At 33.9% G+C, this 20,587-nt stretch overlaps 3 protein-coding genes across 3 annotated transcripts; 1 reads left to right on the top strand and 2 right to left on the bottom strand.

Annotated features, from left to right (window-relative positions):
• Nucleotides 1-2,816: 2,816 nt before the first annotated feature.
• Nucleotides 2,817-11,984, bottom strand: LOC122606945 (probable transmembrane GTPase FZO-like, chloroplastic). Its single transcript, XM_043779845.1, has 11 exons — nucleotides 11,361-11,984; nucleotides 10,569-11,110; nucleotides 9,977-10,045; nucleotides 8,658-8,855; nucleotides 7,821-7,952; nucleotides 7,250-7,336; nucleotides 5,905-6,342; nucleotides 5,646-5,813; nucleotides 4,227-4,457; nucleotides 3,513-3,628; nucleotides 2,817-3,384 (listed from the first exon to the last, which is right to left on the bottom strand). The coding sequence occupies exons 1-11, from the start codon at nucleotides 11,857-11,859 to the stop codon at nucleotides 3,099-3,101; spliced, it is 2,766 nt and encodes a 921-aa protein (XP_043635780.1). The 5' UTR covers nucleotides 11,860-11,984; the 3' UTR covers nucleotides 2,817-3,098.
• A 1,550-nt stretch (nucleotides 11,985-13,534) lies between these two features.
• On the bottom strand, nucleotides 13,535-15,941 carry LOC122608324. The gene is made up of 6 exons (XM_043781419.1): nucleotides 15,728-15,941; nucleotides 15,523-15,642; nucleotides 15,304-15,426; nucleotides 14,762-14,992; nucleotides 14,525-14,689; nucleotides 13,535-13,900 (listed from the first exon to the last, which is right to left on the bottom strand). The coding sequence occupies exons 1-6, from the start codon at nucleotides 15,773-15,775 to the stop codon at nucleotides 13,649-13,651; spliced, it is 939 nt and encodes a 312-aa protein (XP_043637354.1). The 5' UTR covers nucleotides 15,776-15,941; the 3' UTR covers nucleotides 13,535-13,648.
• A 981-nt stretch (nucleotides 15,942-16,922) lies between these two features.
• Nucleotides 16,923-20,587, top strand: LOC122606940 (chloroplast stem-loop binding protein of 41 kDa a, chloroplastic). Its single transcript, XM_043779836.1, has 6 exons — nucleotides 16,923-17,340; nucleotides 17,929-18,050; nucleotides 18,553-18,655; nucleotides 18,881-19,019; nucleotides 19,558-19,835; nucleotides 20,251-20,587. Exons 1-6 carry the CDS (start codon nucleotides 16,954-16,956, stop codon nucleotides 20,431-20,433), a joined length of 1,212 nt encoding a protein of 403 aa, XP_043635771.1. The 5' UTR covers nucleotides 16,923-16,953; the 3' UTR covers nucleotides 20,434-20,587.

Here is a 20,587-nt window from a genome sequence, read left to right as displayed (position 1 = left end):
TAATTAATACTTGTATATAAGTATAGGTAAATAATTAGATTAGGGTTTGACAGTAGATTTGTGTATTGAAATTGTTAGGGGTATTTTGAGTACATTTAATGGATAATTGAGAAAAAGGTTGAGTTTGCGAGAATAATTTTGGTATTTCAAGTTCTTAATTAAGTAAGGAGATGGGTTGGGTTTGTTTTATAAGGTATTATAGAAATATTTCTATACTTATAATATTCATAATAAAGTTATTTATATCATACATCTTTCGACCCTACAAATAAATATACTAACCCATTTTATATCAATTACTTTTACATTAATCACAACGTTATCGCCATTTCCATCGCTGCTGCTACTGCCGCCGCCATCATCAATAATCGTCGCCACCGCGTCATCACCAAGATATTAAACCAACAAAACAAAACACAAATCAATTTAACCAGCAAAAAAAAAACACAAAGATCGGAAAGTGTTACCTTTTCAACATCTTCATCTCTGAAATCGGTATATGATCCCCAAGAATCTGATATGTGAAAAAAGATAAGAAAGAATATAATGAAAGAGAAAATTGGATATGTGGAAGGAGAGAAAGGAGTTTTGGAAAAACACTGATGTCAGTTTTTGTGAGATCATCATCCCGGCTCCTTTAGTAGGAAAAAAATGGAGATATAGTTATGCATGAGAATTATGATTAGATCATTAGAACGATTTACAGGTGTTAGTATTGAGTATTTAGTTTTCACATATTAATTTGCAACGGATTAAGTAAAACTTTTGCATGTTCTGTTTTTGTTTATCGTTGGGATAGGGTCATATTTAAACACAAAGTTTTTCTTCTGTCTTGTGAGCTTGGATGATCCCACGTTTTTCATGAGTAGCCTAATCGCTTTATTTGCAAGTCAAAATGCAAAGTGAGAGAGTCCGGTCACATGTAACGGGTTTATGCCAAGAATTAATTAAACTTGTAATTTTATATTAAAGGACATGCATATAAAACTCTTTATTTTTTTGGTTTAAAGGTGATCTTTAGCAACCCAATAAAATATACACTTAAAATCTCATACACTCAAATTTACTTGTATTAATTAATATCATGAGAACTATTCAGTAACCTTAGACCGGAAATCTTAGTTCCGTCACTGCAGAGACGGAGCCAGGATTGTTTTTGCGAGGAGGCAAATTTATTTATTTTTTGTCATACTTATAATAGTCGTGTCCGAGAATGTAAAAAAAAAAACCAGCCTATAGCTCGAGAATAAAACATGTATTCAATCATAATGCAAGAAACCTAAAAAATACTATACTTTTTAGGAAATAACTAGCTTGTAATTCTTGTATATATATGTTTTTCTTAAACTTTTCTTCATTTTTTCTATTAAAAATCAAAACAACTCAAGTCTTTTATTCTCTCAATAAAGAGATCTATCTCAAAATTAATGTTTCAATGACCAATGACTTCCAAAGAAAAAGTTATGACAGCGAAGGTAACATTTGTATTTATTTCCTACTTATTTTTCTTACTTTTGAATTTTTTTTTTTTACAAATATACCATTTAAAATTTAAAAAATTACATTGTACTAAAATTGGCATGGAGACAGCTGACCCCACTGCACCCATGCTGCCTCCGTCCATGCGTCACTGCTTAATGCATGATGTTTGGGTTGTACTTTACAGAATAGGGGTTGGTATATGCATGTGAGACGTAATTAACAGTAAAGAACAAAGATAAATGAATTTCAGTTAGCTTCCTTTGCACCAAAGTTAGTAAATTGCAAAGATACTTATGATTATTAGAATAACATATCATTTTGTTCATCTTGCAGCCAGCTTTCATGGCACCCATGTCTGAACCACAAAACTACTATGTATTCTCAGGACGTTTTGAGTAACATCTTAAATTATTAAATATGCATCTATATCTATATGCATATAATCATATGTTCTAATCAATGAATGTATCATATATATTGTAGAGCTTTACTTTTAAGGTGCATGATGAAGGTACACGACAAAAAGACCGTCCTAAAAGTATTAGATAGTGTTGAAGGTATGTATATGTGTTTCCATAATCTGTTTCTATTCATGTTGATTTTTATAAAAAGTTTGATGACTTTTTTTTGTTTGTGATCTTGGTTACAGTGGTGATGCAATTTAACGTAAGAGACGACGGTATAGTAATTGTTAAAGGTGAGCTTGATATAAATAAAGTTGTAAAATGTCTCGCTAAATTAGGAAAATCCGTAACGATGATGCAATGGCAATCAAGAGAACGTTTAACAAACTTGATTGAACAGCAAAAAGAGCTTGGTCAAGCTAAATCATGCCATCGACTTCAGCTTTGCGTGGCTTGACTACTTTAGTTCATCAACAATCTAGGAGCGGAGTTATGGTCAATATTTATTATGTTTTGAATTTGTCTTTTTAAGTATAATATAATAAAGGTTATTTGTGAATTATTTATTACATGTGCATGTTTGTTTGTGTTGATCCAATCTATAATCAATTGCTAATCATATCTTACATGTTATTGGGCCCACTTCCTCTTATCTGATCCAACTGAAAGCATGATCTGGGCTAAATGAGCCCAATTGTTATAAGTTAAGGTCGAATCGAGGGGTCAGTGCCTCACTGCCTCCTGCACTACAATTTGATACCATTTTATAGGACTGATCAAGTGACCGATATTTCGTTCATCAAAGCGTCCATTATCTTTTTGTATCTGTCACTAGATGAGTCCAGGTTTTCTTCAACTTTTTGTAAAAACGTCTCTTTTGTTCATTCTGCTGTTCTTTTCATAATACAATGATAGCATCAGAAAAATCAATTAAGGAGCTCAACAATAACAATCTCATATTAAGCCATGCATTACCAATGTCTCTGGCTAGCATTTAGTCCACTTGTTTACACCTAGCCAAGTCATTCTATAAATATCAATCAAATACTATTTAGCTTTACCTATACCAAAATTCCAATTACACAATACATGATAATACAACATACAAGATGTTGACTTATAAATACATTCTATAATAAAGAGCATATTCAACTTAGCAAGATCAAAGAAGGCATTGATATTCTTCAAAAAGTGTACTATAATTTCATGATATCATGATGACGTGTGAATATTTTGAACATTAATCTGCAATGCTTTAATTCTTTCCTCCATTTTTGCCAATTCATCTTGAATAGTCACAAGTTCATCTAATCTACTTTGTGCCAAATCTTGATAAGGCTTGCCCATGAGTTTAACATAGTTTTCGAGACTCTTGGTTGTCTCCAACAGATCTCTCTGCATTGCTTCTTCGAGCTTACGTGCTAAGCTATCAGCGGTTCTCTTTACTTTCTCAACCACTTTTTGCCTACGAGCCGGGAAATTTGCAACTGCTATGTAACTGTCATAAAGAGAGGTCCAAGTAGATAACCGTCAAAGATATCCAAATGGGACACGTGGGTTGACTTCAAAACAATTTTTATAGCAACATTTGATTAGATGTGTGTACTAGATGTTAAAATGAATTACCCGCCAGCGGAGCAAAGACCAAGAGCAAGAAGATCTTCTAAAGTGGTTGGTAGCACTGATGTCAGAAGTGAAGCTAATAAACTAGCTGTTCCTATCCCACCAAATGTCCCCAAGAACTGTAAGGAGACCAAATTGATTAGCACCAAATGTTTGCAAAATTATACAATATACCAGTATAATGATATAAATTATGATCAAATTTGATTTACCATACCCAACCAGTCTGATCCACCCATCTTGCCAATAAAAGTATTTACACCAACTAAAGCACCTCCGATATAACACAATAAATGCTTTATCTAGAGGCGATAAATTCAAACCATTTCCTTATCAATGGTCGATTTGAATTAGATTTTAAGATTTATCTCTAGCATGTCAAATGGGTATAATGAGATTTGCTTCACAAGAAAGAGTTAAAAGCCTCCCAAAGTGTATTTTTAAGGGACAGAACCTCCTAAATCATTTTTTAATTTTTCCAAAACACAACCTCCTAAATCATACACTATATTTCCAAAAAACTATGTTACAAGTAAAATGATATAGTACACGCTAATTGTAAACTCGATGAACAGTACTGTTCACGCCAACCTCTGATGCAACAAATAGTTACCCGCTTTGACATATAACCCGACTTGACCAACTAGCTCATTTTGCCTCGTCTAGTTTTATCTATTACTAATAATGAAATACCGTGTAAGAGTAAATAAAGCTCACCACTTCACGGATTTCTTGCTCAAATAGCTTAGAAGCAGCCGCAGCACTAAAGTCTTCTACCACTTCCATACTGAACTCATTTTTTTTCTCAACTAATTTGCGAGTCTCTGACAAATATCGGTTGCGTGAGTCCATAAATGAGGCCCATCTTCTCTCAAAAGTTTCCTCATAAAGCTGTACTTCACGCGCATTATTTGATTGGAGCCATGCAATATAATTACCTTGTAATTTCTGTATGTTGAAAAACTTTCTTAGTTACAGAAAGAAATCGGAACAAAATGCACTCCCCAAAATTAAAATGTACAAAAGTGGCATGCATTATGTAGAGGTGACAGGATGAATATACTGCAAAGGTTAAAAATAAAGACATGCATATTCTGAATACTGTGCCTCTTTAGCTTTTTTAACAAGTGTTTCAGGTAAGGGGTCAACCTGGCTGACACATTTTGACTTGTACAAAAGCTAATCCATTTTGACCAATTACCCAACCCTCTGTTTTTGCCACTAGTAAAGTACAAACCAAATTGACCCTTTTAAGCTATACGGGCTTTAATTGTTGCCACTAATAATTCGTTTTAGTTTTTAGGCCAGTGTTGTAAATATCGGATTTATCGGCCGATATATCGGTTATCGGCCCTTCACCGATAAGAAAAATGACTTATCGGGCAATTTATCGTTTTGGTCAAACTCGGCACTTATCGGTCAATATCGGCACTTATAGGTCAAATATCGGTCAAAAACAAAAATTGACCACTTTTTTTATAAAAAAAACTGGGTTTTTATCAAATATTAGGGTTTATTACTTTTTTTAATTCAATTTTTTTCTAGCTAATTTTTATTTAGTTCTTTAATTTTTGAGTTAATCTTTAATGATCTTTTAATTTCTAGTTGTAAATTATAATTACTTTCTTTACTACCGTTTTTCCCTTTTGAATTAGTCTATAGATACTTAAATTTCGAAACTTTAATTGTAGTTATTTTCTTTTCTACAATTTATATTCTAATTATTGATGTATTGCATCAAAAATTGTATATATTGACATATTGTTAGTATATATATAAATTTTTGATAAAAACCTTTACATTTTAGGGTATCCGATATATCCCCGATATCCTATTTATCGCTTACCGGGGGTCGGCCGATATTTACAACCTTGTTTTAGGCTAAAAATTACTGTTCTTACCGATTATTAAAAGTTCTTGATAGGATTAAATTTTTTGTATTTCCATTTCCATTTTACCCATCTTTAATATTATAACTATATTAATAAAAACAATTAAAATAAATAGAATTTGTTCATAATACAATATTCAGAGGTATTCAAACTTTTTTAGCTAGATAAATCAGACAATTTTAGGACAATTGAAATATTAATCAAAAAAATTGCAACACTAAGTGGCTTAGTGAAGAAAGATTACTTGTGATTCTGAAAGTGCTGGAGCAATTATGTCATTTCTAACACTTTGAGCGGCAGGCATCGGAGATTTATTACCTCCTCTGAAAACATATGACACGACAATATCAAGATTCGACAGCCGCAAAGTCGACACAATAAGATCCACAATGCGTGCTTGGGTTTTATCTATCTGCAATTCAATACAGTAAAGAAATTTAAAATAGAAACTTATAAAGTCTAAGAACGTTGGAATATAAAATTATCTGTGAAATAAATCATACCAGTGACAAAGATTGTCTCTTCCAAGATATGCTTTCGGTTTCCATCTTGTATGCATAGTCTTTAACACTGCTTATAAGCTCATTAATTGAAATCAGATCTTGTTTAGCCTGCTGGCAATCTCGTTCCACAAGCTTTTGTGATGCAGAAAGGAGTTGCTCAGCGATTGCTATAGGTGTTTCGAGTTTAAGTTTCATTCTTTCCGTTCCTGTACTGGTTGACCTGTCTAAGAAGCTGTATAAGAACTTCTCGAGCTCATAAAAGCTAGTTGTCTCCCAATAAGAATCGTTTCCTGGCAGTGCTTCATGAGTTTCAACAGTATCAGTTATGGTTGACAGTTTTTGTTTAAGGGCGGACCGTGCAGATACAGGAAATAATGTTACTTCAGTACTTAAGAGCTTTTGTGTGTTTTCTTTGATAAACTCAACTGCTTCCTCAAGCTGCATTCAATGAGATAACATTTTAAAGAACTGAATATAAACCATATTTACTATAGGTGTGGCAAGATGGGCAGGTTGGGTAAAGGGCCAACACAGGTTCAGGTTGAAATAGCTCATTTTCTAGCACGGGCCAAAATGGGTCATGTATTTTCCAGCTTTTATTGTTATTTTTATAAATTGTAAATGCATTCATTAGCATCACAGAATAATGTTTCAATAATAATCCCAACAGTTGAATAAAATGATAGGTTGTATGCATTATTGCATTAAAATAGACTTTGGACTTTCAGTGGGTCTGATCCATTCCCCTTTTATCCAAAAACTTTCACTGACTCAATTGAGATGAAATACACCCAGACACAAACTATTCATAACCATAACTGGTTGTATGCGTTAAAACTAGACTTTAGACGACTTTCATGGGGTTTCATCCATTCCCTCAAAAAAATTTCACTGACTCGTTCGAGATAAAAACAAACCATGCATAATCATAAGTAAATTGGTCAAATTTGCCACCTCAAATTTATTAATTTCTAATCGTTTGAGATAAAACACAACCCATGCATAATCATAAGTAAAATGGTCAAAATTGCCACCTCAAGTTTACTAATTTCTACGCATAGAACCGCTTGCTACAACTATCAAAGGGAGACTTTTGGATGTGAATTCTGTAAGTGATTGTTGCAGCTTATTACTGTTCAGGTACTAGGTAACTTTAAATTATTACTTTTAAAATCAGTTTTCTTGTAGCAACTCCTAATCTGGTTCTTCGCATCTATATATTTTAGTCTGCTATACTATAGGAATCTCTTCTGTTAAAACTTAAAAGCCATAAACCTAACAATCAGTATTGCAACACATCCAAACGGCCTCAAAGAACTTTACAGATAAAAAAAAGTCATCAAACCTCCATGGGACTTTGGTATATATCAGATTTATTCAGTACAAACACTACTTTTTTCTTCCATTGCTGTGTGTAACGCAAAAAAGCAACCTGGAAAGTACCAATAGGAATGAATAATCAGAAGTTTAAACATGTCCAAGCCATAGACCAGGTAGAGGTCGCCATTTCAACCCACTCATGGATAAATGAGTTCATTGAGTTGTACTTTCAATCCAATGAGTACAGTAGGTGAAATTAAATAAATTAGTTAAATGAACGAGTTGAATGGGTTAAGACTTAAGAGGGTCAAAGGTCACCCACATTGTATTCAAAATAGTATATAACGGCCAACATTGCCTTATGTTATATATTCGATTATCATTACACTAACTTAGCTTTTAGTCAATTTTAACAGATCATATTTATAAAACTCAATGGATAAAGGAAAAGTGTTTCTGGGTTGGCTTAGCCAGATCAAATTTATTTTTGTGCTAAAAATCACCAGTTTTAACCTGAGCACTTTTTACCAGTTACCCAACCTGCCCAGTTTGCTATGTTTTAATGACAAATGTCAGTATCTTTCGGATTATTATACCTCACTTTCGGTCAATGGACGATCTGCAGAAATAACAAAAAGAAGCAAATCTGCTCGGGGCACAAACTCTTCAGTCAGGCGCTGTTGTCTTTGAAGAATCACATTGGTTCCCGGTGTATCAACAATAATCATCTGTACAAATAAATTTAATTAATTTAGCCCAATAAGGCAATAATCTTCAAATCATTTTAAAATAATGGTGGAAATTGTTAGCAGTCCACTATATAAAACTCCTAAGGGAGTAAGGGGTGCACAAATCTCATTCTCAGACGATATGGGGGAAAGTTTTGCATAGTAGGCTAATGACAGATAAATTTACTCATGTTAAATAGAGGCAGGAAGTTCAACTCATTTACTTATGAATGAGTCGACTTGGGTTGCGTATTACACTATTACGTAAACAGGTCTAATGGTCGAAAAAGTTCAATTTTGCCCAAGATCCATTATTGGTACATAGAACAGTATAGATTGTATCCATAAATTGTAATAATACCATAATGAATGTATTTTGCTAACTTCCATGTTCAGACATTACAAAAGTATTGTAGCTGAACTTTTAACTTTTATCAGTTATCTTTAGAAGCAGTTATTTTTGACGTACAATTTACTATGAATGTATGAACATACTAAACCGTAGCCCCAAAGGCTATGTTTAGCAAAATCCTTATCAAAAATAAAAATTAAGTGGTTGCAGATCAGCCCAGCAACTTCTATTCGTACTCAATATAACATGTTTCGACCTATTGCTATTTACCAAAACCCATCAATCTTTCCCCCTCTAATCTTGAAAATAACTAAATGAGATTTTATAACAATACTGTATATAAAATTACTCACATGCTCGAGAATTGGTGCAGGTAAATAACATATATATTGGCCATCTGGGTGCCTTTCACAACGCTGTTCTGCGTTGGAATCAAGCTCAGAATAGCGTAAAAAAGTTATCTCATTTGTTGTAGGAACAACTCCATCTTTTAAATACTTTCTCCCAAGAAGAGCATTTATGAAAGTCGATTTCCCAGAATTAAATTCACCCTGCAAACTTTAAAGAATTAGAAAACCAATGATGATAGAGGGATATCAAAAACAGGAAATCCTCGGTAATCATACCCAATCGACATCTATCAGAAGATAAAAAGGCTAAACCAAGTGTTTCCTGACCAAGAACATATTTAGTAACGAGTTACATAATACATTTATAACACTAAGGAGGCATTTGGATGCATGTTTTCAAAGTGATGAGACCCAAACTAGGGACACCTTTCAGGTATCTGAATATGCGCTTTTCAACAAGCATATGAGATTCCTTAGGATTAGACGGAAACCTTGCACAAAGACATGTTGCAAACATTTTATCAGGTCAACTTGTAGTTCAACTATTTTGACCCTAAACCATCAGAAAATCAAAGTCAGTTTTTGCTAAACATACACTACTGGACTCACGAGAAATTCCTTCGGACACAAATCCAAAAGGGAAGAATTTTTATCAATTTTTTAGGTGAAAAAACAAGCAAAAAGTAAGTATGTCCTAGAAGAACTTAGTAACAAAGATCAGCTGCTCAACAAATCACGGGAAAAATAAAATACTAGTCAACTAGCTTTTTCTATGTGCATTAAAAGTCGTCTAATGTATACACATTTACAACCTCCTAAATTGTCTACTAATAAGAAAATCGCATCATTATTCATATAATAATCTAATAAATGTTATGAAAATATAGATATGATCAAAAACGATGGTCGCAGGTCAATGCAACACATCAAATATCTGATAAATTTTGGTTCAATATCTGATAAATTTTGGTTGCAACACATCTGCAACCTACACACATGACACACCCCTTTTTGGTTCAATATCGGATAAATTTTCCCCTGATGTTATATCTCAAAGAAAATTACCATACTAGAACTCCAGGATTAACCAACATAAACAATAAATGTAACAAATTGCTAATCCTATTTATATTATTACTTACAGAAGTTTTGGGCACTAATTACCATGTGCAAATTCTTGCTTTTAAAAAGGAATCTAGCAAGTATCTACGTCTTTTGAAAGTTATTTTGAACAAATAAAATGAAAAATCATTTGAAATTTAGAGCTAATACCAATGAATACCCGCGGAACCAGAAGTTGTTGAAGTTCAGCGCACAATTACCACTATAACCAGTAAGAACGGCTCACTGAGGTATGAAACGGCATCACTGAGAAGCGAAACTTCCTCCATCTGAATTAAAAAGCAATCCAACCAACTTATTAGTATAAATGACGAATATCTGGACTGCAGCTTGAACCAACTCACCAAGGTGGCAAAACGCACGGGGTCGGGTAATGCGACAAAACAGGTAATATTATAGAAAAGGTCCAAAAGGTTAGTGCCATGCAAAACACTTCTTTTTTTTTCTTTTTTTTTTCCTACAGTGTTGCAAGTAATCAAAGTTTTAAATATGATTAAGAAAGCTAAATTATTGCAATATGTTATTTTTAATCCGTAAATATCACAAACCATGTAATTCAAAAAACAAGAGTACTGCTGAAATAATATAGTTTCCGTATTCATACCCTTGACAAGCTAATTATTTATAAGTAAAAAAAAATGTGGACAGAGTGTTTTGTGACGACCCCACCAGACCCTTTTCTACCTGTACCCATTTTAACCTGTTAACCGACTCACCCAACCCACCCATTTCGGCACCTCTACATTTTTCCAAAAGAGAACTTGGCTACCACAATCAAGATTGAAATATCACCAGAGGCGAAGCTTTCTTGATAACATTAATTGCTTCGAGCAGCAGAGATCGCTCGGTTTCTATCAGCTCTGCTTCTCGATCCTCCAAGTTGACAAATCCAGCCAACCCCTTTACACCTAAATATCCGTTTGATCGATCCAAATCTAAACCATCAGTTAAACCTTCCATTCTTTTATCTGTTACCTGCATGCTATATATCTTGTTCAAAGCCTCGGATCCTAGCAACTTCAATCCTTCCAGTGAAACAACTACACCGCTTGCTCCAGATTGTAACAAAAACGTCATATCATTGACCAACTTATCTCCATCAAGCGAATCAATAGTCACAAATGTTGGAATTTTAACTTTATTCATCACAGACTCTGACAATCCCTCTATGCTTTCTTCTTTATTGTTATCATAGATTAGAAAATCAGCACCTTCAAAGCTAGAGGCATTCATAGCAGCATTTGAAGTTTGCACCTTTCTTCCAATTAATGGAAGAAAAACAGAGTCTGATCTTGAATCCATAATTGTATTCCTTGCAACAATTGCAGGTAAGCCTGTTTCACATATAAAATCCATAATTCATTACTTCTAAAACAAGTTTAACATAATCTACTAAATTTTCTTGATTGAGCAACCAAATTAGTGTTTAAAATATGAAATATCACCCCATTTTTTTGCTAATTTATAAACTTATGCTAGATTTTTTTTACAAATATATTCTACATTCCCTAAATTCAAGCAAATATCAGGGAAAAAATAAAAAAAATTCTTTTAAAAACAACATGTTAAAGAAAAAGATGAAACCTTGATCAGAAACAACAACACCACTAGCATTAACAGCAGTAGCAATATCAACTCTTTCACTAATCAACAAATAAGCTCTATCTCTAATCACACTTTTCAACAAACAGCTTGCATCATACAAAACTCTCCCATTATTATTCTCATCTTTCAACACAACTATCATCCCAACCACCTCTCTAACCACCTTATCAACTATCTCAACCACCATTTTCTCATCATTCAGCACCTCTTCAGCTTTCACTTCCAGTACAAAGTTAGGAACTTTTATCTCCGGCCGTTTATATCCGCCGGGAAACAGCGTCCGCCGTTGCTCCGCCGCCGCCGGAGCTTGATTCTGTCTTGAAATGAACTGTCCGGAATTTTCGGAACAGGTTATGGAGGAACGGCGCCGGAACGAGGGCGGACGACGGCGGTTGGCACGGTGCCCGGAGATAGTAGGAAGGTGGTGGTTCCGGTGATGAAGGTGGAGAGAGATTGAGTTGTGGAGAAGAGATGCCATTTTGTGTTGGAATTATTAGGGTTTGTAGAATGTATACATACAGAAATTGTGTATGTATAGGTTTGAGTGAATGTGTGTTTATCTTTTGTTTTAGAGAATATTTGTGTGGATGGAGATGATAATGTGAAGAGGGATAGTGGTGAAGTCAGATTTCATATTATTTATTTATTTATTTAATACTTTTTTTAATTTTTGTTTTGGAGTAGTTGGGATTGGCGCCTCATCCCCCACGTTATGATCACGTGGATATATTGAAGATGATATTTAAAAAATAATAATAAAAAAAAAAGTTAACAGCAAGAGTATTGCAAGAGGATATATAAATTTGATAACACAAGACCAATGAAATAAACCAAAATAAAATGACTTTTGGTACATATGTTTATTTTTATTTTTATAACTTTTTTAAAAAACCATCATTATATGTGTCATAAGGTTATTAATTTAAGGTTATGAATTTAAGGCGATGTATTAGGATGTTTTATTATTATTTCCAAACCAAAACTATATATTAGAAACATTACTTCACAATGACGACTTAAAGTAAAAATCCAATTGAGCGCAAATGATGTCTCGTCCAACTGGTCAGAGATATTTACAGATTTTACCCAAAGTCTTGAATTCGATCTTCAGGGATCACAAGTCTTGGGGTTTTTTCTCCGAATCATTGTAACGACCTATGGTCAACATCTCGTTGTCTAGGGTATGTGCAAAGCTTCACCATTATACGGTTAGGTTTCCCTAATCTTATATTTTGACTGATTTTTTTTTTTAGGAAGGGGGGGGGGGGGATAATCCAATTGAGCATATATATAGAGGTGCTATATTTATAAGGGACAAAACTAGGCGCGTTTGGTTCATAGAATGTTTTGGGAATGAATGAAATCTTTTTAAGGAATTGGAATTTGAAGGAATGAAATTTAATGGAATGTTTTTGATTTTTTGAAAATTCAAGTGATGGAAGGAATTCCTCTATCCCTAAGGAATGAAGATTTCATCAAATGATGGAATGTTTACATTCCTATGGAATTAGATTCTCGCTTCTTTGTACAACCAAACGCACTAAGAAATGGAATTCAATTCTAATTCCATTAAATTCCATCAGATTCTGTTAACCAAACGCGATAGGTCCTTAAAAATTTAAGGTTTCAAACTTTTGTTTGGGCTTTGTGCTATGTATCATTATACAATTTACATTACAATAATATTTTTATTGGCTTTTGCATCAACCTCTATATAATTTTTTTACTAGTATTGAGAATTTTTATTTTTTTTCTTTTCTTTTTTGCTTCTTTTGTTTACATTGATTATGAAATTGAATTAGGCTTCAAAATTTGATCCACCCAAAATTTTAAGTCGACACTTCATATGTCCCAGCTTAAAGTATTTCCACCCCCTAGTTTTGATCGAGACAGTAAAGAAGCAAAAGTTTGACTCAAGCCTCCAAAACCAATTCTGGTTTGTTGAGTAGATGTCAAAGCCCATCAAACTTTTGACCTAAGTTGGTCAAACCAAAGTACCAAACCATACACTTTGCTCAGGATACAATAAAAAAGATGCATTTTGAAGTAAAGATACTTTTATGTGATTCTTGAGTACACAATTTGGTCAAACCAAACCATAAACTCTTAGACTTGGTGTCTTTCAAATTTATGATTTATCAGTAGCATCTTCATTAACTTATAATGAGCAAAAGAAAGCTCTTTTTCAATTATAACCAGAAATCCAGAAATTATTACACTTTTTGGTCATGGTTACAAGCAACAAAAGCCATACAACAAGTCTCTCTTTAAAGACCATCATCTTCCTCTCCTGCTATATCCTCGGGTATCTTTGGCGGTGGAGACGAGAAGTCCAAACACACACCCTTAATCACCCTGTCATAATCCTCTTCCAATAATACGTCTTCCTCATCGTGTCGGGAAGTAAGTTGATGATACTCCACTAGCTGCCTAAGGCATTGGTTTTCCCTTGTTAGATTTGCATTGTCATTAGCTAATCTTGATTTTTCAGCCAACAATGCCTCAAGTTGCAGCCTCACCTACATAATCTCAAACATATTTTGTTAACAATACTTAACATTAATATTGTTTCCAACTATAAGAGACACAGTTCCAAGATTTCCAACTATGTAGATCATTGAGATTTAACTACACATTTCGTGATGAAAACTTCACCTGTTCAAGTATAAACTCGTTTAGTTCTGCGTCTAAAATATCAAACCGGACAAATGGGTAAAAATAACAAAATTTAGCTTGAAGGATAACACTTGAAAGTCCCTAAAAAATATTTCTAATGCATAATAACACCCTATTTATCGTTTAATGGTCGGGTTACTAAACTTGTTTTGACCCGTTACCAACCCGTCTCACCTGCCCATCCAAGGAGGGGACATATCAAATGGGTCAAATATCCAAAGTTCTCTCAAGCCTATCTTTAATGAACACTACCTCCTAAGTCGTTTTGTTAAAAGATTTATGGACTAAATAGTGTTTTCTGAGTCAACCAAACCTAAGCCCTGACTGACTTGACTGTTCAAAAATGGTCTGCTTAAATCCAAAAGTGTTGTGATTTTTAACCCATCACCAGCATCTCATATTCTCAATACCCCATCTCCCACCTCTAACTACCAACACTTTTTATAGCTAAAAAGTAAAGTGTATACCAGATCATCTTCCTCCGGGGGAACTCCTTTCACAAATCCGTCCCTAAGCCGCCTGTTTTCCTCCTCAAGAATGCTGCATCTTTCTTGCATAAAACAAAGATCTGATTTCATCGATTTCATTTCTCTAGCTAAGAATCCTGCTCTTTTCGCCATGGATATAGCAATCTATAATCAAGTAAAACCATCAAAGCTTGCAAAGATTGTGTTCAACTTAAATTAACAGAAAAATGTACTTACATTTTTGGCTCTGTTGAGCTTCCCAAACTCTTTCGGGTTATCACAGTTTTCTTCAGATATTTCTTCGAGATCCAACTTTCTTTTCATCCCTCTCCTGTTAGAATCTAAACCCTCATCATCATCATCTTCTTTATCATTACCATTTGACGGATTTTGATCGGTTTTTGCTTGTTGTAATGAACTATGAAGAACATCAGACAATGTTGGTGGTCTAGCCAGATCTTTTGCTCCCTAAAAAGGAATAAGCATATCAATTCAAACTCATATTTTCAAATATTAGTGAGAAATTTCAACTCATTTCTACAATTACAACATATTAGTTACAAGCATAATACATAAACATCAATTTCAACATAATTTAAGAACTAAGCTAATTTAGGTAATATATCTGTCTTGGCTTCTAAAAACCAAAAATCAATTATTCAAACAAATAGCAATAAACAAGCAAAAAAGTATCAATCTTTTCACATTTTAAAAATTCAAAACTAAAAGTACTAAATAAACAGCATTCAGTATCTACTTAAGAGAATTCAAGTTGGTACCTGAAGTGCATTATCAAGATTATTTGAAAGCTGAGAAAGCGAAGACGCAACTGAATCAAACCCTCTTAACAAAAGCATCGAGTCTTCCTTCATTCTTTTCACACGGTTCTTCCCTTCACAATCCTTCACACACACACACACAAAAAAATCCCAAAATTCAAAACCCTATAAGAAATACAAAAATAAAATTCAAACCAATTTTAAATCCAACCCACATACCAAGTTTTGATCTTTTTGGTTTTCAAGAAGGGTATCGATCCGATTGCGAAGAATACTCCAAAAATGCTTATCGGAAACAGGGCTAATCATCGGAGACGAAGCCATTACGCTACTTGATCCCTGCAATTCGACAAAGAAACAAAAGATTAGTTTATCCGGGTCAGTTTTAATGACAAAAAAGATGCAAACTTTAAAAGATATAAACCTTAAAAATGGGATCTTGTGATGGGGATTCCATGGAAGCAGCTGCCATCGAAATCTTTTTTGTGGGTAAGTGAAGAGAGATTGAATGTGAGTAACGGCTAGTTTTTAAGAAGATTGGGAAAGTGAGTGTTTTTAAATAAAGGATGATACATGTATATGTTGTATATGTATATGTGTTTAATAACGTTATTGATTGAAGTGTTTGTGTTTTTTCAAGTGTGTGTTTGTGTGTGTTTTTGACTTTGGATTCTAAAGAATCTAACGGCTCTAAATTATGTATCTATTTGACTAATTGGATTTTGGATTTTTTTTTTTTTTTAAATTAAATGTGTTAATTTTTGGTTTCTAACAATTATTTTTCTTAAGGTGTTGATAATTATAACTTTTTTGTGGTAGCTTGGATAGTTTTCAATGGATACTAAATAGAGTAAAATCGTCTCACATTAATGGTTAAGATGGTGTAATTTCCAATTTTAATTTGTTTATATTCACTAGTTTTTCACTATTTTTGTTCTATCGTTCCTTTCTTGGTTAAATAAAATAGAAAGTTCAAAAAAACTTGATTTTTTACAGCTACAGAAAATCGTGATTTTGATATATGTTTCATTTTTACTAGTCTTGTAAAAAGTTATATATTTAACTTTTTCTGGTCAAATTAAGTTAAAGAAAAGATATGAATGAGGTAAAAATAATTTAATTACGAAATAGACATTTCGAAAAAAACATTTATGGCTTATTGATGCATGTAGAAAGCAAATGAGCTTAGATACTCTAACATTGTGGTCAGGAAAAGATCATACAAAACATCGAATTGCTTGGATAGTATACAAATGGAACAAAACATTGTTCGACTAGTTGGAATAATTAGTGTAAGTTTAATGTAACGTAAGAAGTGTGTATATATCTTGTAATTTTATTGCGACCTATTCTCAATTATGTGGAATGTTGTACGAATAAAGCTAGTTTAGAAAAATCTCACTAGTCATCACTCTTTAGAAAACAACGTTAGTAGTGGTTTTAAAAAAAAAAAAAATTGTTTCTTTTTAAAAAAAATTTGTTACTTTTCCCCTAGGCAATATGTATCTTTGATGAAGGGTGGCCAAAGAACAATATCTAGTCTTTTTAGTATATATCTAGGGGTATATCTATATTTCTTGTAGTGTATATAAACAACATTAGATCAAAAACTTCTGGTTGTCAACAAGAGAAGCATAGTATCATTTATCAATGGCCACTCTAACTTCATCTTCTCTTCTCTTCACCAATCTCTCTTCACCATCTCTCTCTCCCCCATCTCTCTCATCTCTTTCTTTCTCTTCCAATGTTTCTTTATCCATTTCTTTATCTCATCATCACCATCATAACACTACTCTCAGCTTTTCATCATCATCTTCTTTTTCTAGTAAAAAACTATCTTCATTTACAGTTAAAGCTGCTGCTGTTGCTTCAGAAAAGAAGAAAGTGCTCATTGTCAACACAAACAGTGGTGGCCATGCTGTCATTGGATTCTACTTTGCTAAAGAGCTTTTGAGTTCTGGCCATGATGTTACTATTCTTACTGTTGGTGATGAAGCTTCTGATAAGATGAAGAAGCCTCCCTTTTCAAGATTTTCTGTAATTCTCTGTTTTTTTTAATGTTAATTTATGTTTTTTTGTATAAGATAAGAGAGTGTAAATTTGTGTTAAAAGGTAAAGATTTAGAAACGATCACAGGATACCCGGGTTAGATTATGTACATTTGCGTTAAAGGCTCGTCTTCTGAATTTAACTGAATTGGGAAAACCTCATCATTTGTGTTTTGATTTGCGGGTCTTGTTGATTTCAATCAGTTATGGTATAAAAATGTGATCTTTATTTGTGAGAATTTTTCAAGAAATGTGGTTAGATGTTGTGAATATGCAACTAGTTTTTGAAATAGAGTGTGGTCTTGTATAAGATGGTTTTCAGAATCATAGTGAGAATCAGTCAGTTTTAGTTTACAAAATGTGACATTTTTGTGGTTATTGTGAGCGCTGTGAACTTCGAAAACTTTTTGGATAGATGCGTGATGGACATTATAAGATTTTTCAAGAAATATGTGATTTTTTTTGGTAGTTCTTGACATAAAATTTTGGATATATTGCAGGAATTTTTTTATATAATATGTGTTATTATAAAATTTTTGGGTATTACTAAGAATAGATTGTGGGTACTATCATGCAGGAAATTGTGGAAGGTGGTGGCAAGACAGTATGGGGTGAAGTTGGTGCAATTGGGACAGTTTTGGAAGGATTGACCTTTGATGTTGTTTTGGATAACAATGGCAAAGATTTGGATACTGTGAGGTTAGTTTTGGTCAAATTCAAGCGTAAAAACACACTCACCCGAATCCGATGAACATGTGTTGTAATAAAAGAACCATAAAATGAGTATAAAGAGGGAAGGTGGAATTTCTACAATAAGCAGGTGAGATGAAGGGTTCAAAATAGGTTCGGGTTGATACTTCCAAATTTTTTAAAGATCTAAAATAGTTAGCGTTGACCTGCCAAAACTTTGACACCAGTTTTCTTCTTCAATTCAACATAACTGTTTTCTAAATAGAATGATTTAAGAAGTCATAAGCATCAAAGTTCCAGTTAGGCGAGCATCAACCCGTTCAGCTTATCTGACCCCTTTCATCTATAGCTAAGTTCTGAAAGAAACTCAGAACGGTCAACTTTTCAGTAAATGACTTGAAACAGGCAAATGGCCACATCTAATAATCGTTATTTACTAAGAGAATAGAAGAGACGACCTTACCAATCATCCCCTCCCTGAATTCGTCACTGATCTTCTGATTACATGCAGACCAGTGGCAGATTGGGCGAAAAGTGCAGGTGCAGGACAGTTTTTGTTCATCAGCAGTGCAGGAATTTATAAGCAAACCGAAGAGCCACCTCATGTTGAAGGGGTACACTCTTGATCTTTAACCATCACATTGTTTTTTGATATAAGATGATATATTTGTCTTAAGCAAACTGATAAATACTCGAGTCGCTGAATAATACACTGCAATTAGCCAACAGATGGTAAGCATGTTTATGTATTTTGGCATAATGCTCAAAGTGTGAATCAAGAATGGTATTGTGGAAGTCCAAAATTCCAAATTGAACAGCATTTTTCATAACAATCACAGGATACTGTAAAAGCTGATGCTGGTCATGTTGCTGTCGAAAAATACATCTCTGAGGTGTTTGGAAACTGGGCCAGCTTCCGACCACAATACATGATTGGTTCTGGCAACAACAAAGACTGTGAAGAGTGGTTCTTTGATCGTAAGTCCCACTGCACTCCTTATGTGTGACACTTTAACCCATTTAATATGAACAGGTCAATTGGGTAATGTTTTATCTCCAATGGGTCAAAATCATAAATCAAATTATTTAGTTAAAAATAGAATGGCGTTGCCAAGAATGGACAAACTGAACCATTCCTGCCTATGTTTGGACCGGTTATTGGTTGTAGAACTTTTTATGAACCATTTATCGGGTTGGTCCACAGTTTAGGATCTCCACGGTTATAAAAACCAGCACCAAACTGATTTAGATTGTTATGGGATCTACTATCATTGTACTTTTGGTTATGCTCCCCTATTATATAAGTTTTTGTAAGCATGTATGTAACATACAGATTCAGGCATTCAGCATATATAACACAAATTGTTTCAGGTTTTCTTATGCTAAATAATAAATATCACCGATTTGACCCGCTACCCATCCAGTCATTTTACTTTTTGTCAAGAGAAAACTTATCTACTTCACGTCTTGGTACAATACATTTCTGCACATGATTACTAAACCAGCTTTAAAACAGGTATCGTCAGGGGAAGGCCAGTTCCAATCCCGGGATCTGGTATGCAACTAACAAATATCTCACATGTTAGGGATTTATCTTCTATGCTAACAAAAGCAGTTGAGAACCCGACTGCTGCAAGTGGGATTATTTTCAATTGTGTAAGTGATCGAGCAGTAACTCTAGACGGAATGGCTAAACTATGCGCCAAAGCAGCAGGTTTGCCCGTTGAGATTGTGCACTATGATCCAAAATCCATTGGCAGTGATGCAAAGAAAGCCTTCCCTTTTCGCAATATGGTATGATTACTCTGAAGGTTTTGGGCATAGTGATAACTATTTCGATCCAGCTACTTGTGAATGTGTCAGATTTGTTGTGTTTTATCCCAAACAGGTCAAATGAGTCCAACCTGAAAAAACAATGGCCTACAAACTACAAAGAGACCCAAATTCTATTCTAATGCTAAATTGGTTTACTATAGGTGCAATAACTTCGTTTTCATAATTAGAATAACTGTTATTAACTTATGTTTCTAAATGGCCAAAAAATGACTATTTTCAACCAAAACCCTTTTGACCCATTACCCAGCCCTCTTGGCCCCATCTTGTTACCTATAATAGTCATATGTGCATGCTTTGTTGCACCAACATATAGCTAATGTATCATGAGAAAGGACAGAGATAGTAATAACAATATATATTGTGGGTTATGCAGCATTTCTATGCGGAACCAAGAGCTGCAAAGGACATTCTAGGATGGCAAAGTAGCACAAATCTACCAGAGGACTTGAAAGAGAGATATGAAGAGTATGTGAAAATAGGGAGAGACAAAAAGACCATGAAGTTCGATATCGATGATAAGATATTAGAATCCCTAAAAGCGCCGGTTGCGGTCTAATAAGACACGAACAGAGAGTCAATAAGTTTATGATCCAATTTCTTGAAGTGTTAATATATGTAAGTGAATTGTTATGTGCCTAATGTTGCATTGCACCAACACAATAGGCATTATGTGATTATTTTGAGATAAAAGAAGACCCATTGTAGCGTTA

Source organism: Erigeron canadensis, chromosome 7 (genome assembly GCF_010389155.1).
Source record: "Erigeron canadensis isolate Cc75 chromosome 7, C_canadensis_v1, whole genome shotgun sequence".
NCBI lineage: Eukaryota > Viridiplantae > Streptophyta > Magnoliopsida > Asterales > Asteraceae > Erigeron > Erigeron canadensis.
This window is presented reverse-complemented; position numbering and strand designations above follow the sequence as displayed.

Coding starts and splice junctions, on each gene's coding strand:
- LOC122606940 (XM_043779836.1), top strand. CDS start 16,954: ATGGCCACTCTAACTTCATCTTCTCTTCTCTTCACCAATCTCTCTTCA. Junction 17,341..17,928: donor CTCCCTTTTCAAGATTTTCT/GTAATTCTCTGT, acceptor ACTATCATGCAG/GAAATTGTGGAAGGTGGTGG. Junction 18,656..18,880: donor AGCCACCTCATGTTGAAGGG/GTACACTCTTGA, acceptor TAACAATCACAG/GATACTGTAAAAGCTGATGC.
- LOC122608324 (XM_043781419.1), bottom strand. CDS start 15,775: ATGGCAGCTGCTTCCATGGAATCCCCATCACAAGATCCCATTTTTAAG. Junction 14,993..15,303: donor ATCTTGATAATGCACTTCAG/GTACCAACTTGA, acceptor ATTCCTTTTTAG/GGAGCAAAAGATCTGGCTAG. Junction 13,901..14,524: donor CCCCGGAGGAAGATGATCTG/GTATACACTTTA, acceptor GAGATTATGTAG/GTGAGGCTGCAACTTGAGGC.
- LOC122606945 (XM_043779845.1), bottom strand. CDS start 11,859: ATGGCATCTCTTCTCCACAACTCAATCTCTCTCCACCTTCATCACCGG. Junction 10,046..10,568: donor TCAAGAAAGCTTCGCCTCTG/GTGATATTTCAA, acceptor TTTTTAATTCAG/ATGGAGGAAGTTTCGCTTCT. Junction 7,337..7,820: donor GTCCATTGACCGAAAGTGAG/GTATAATAATCC, acceptor GGTACTTTCCAG/GTTGCTTTTTTGCGTTACAC.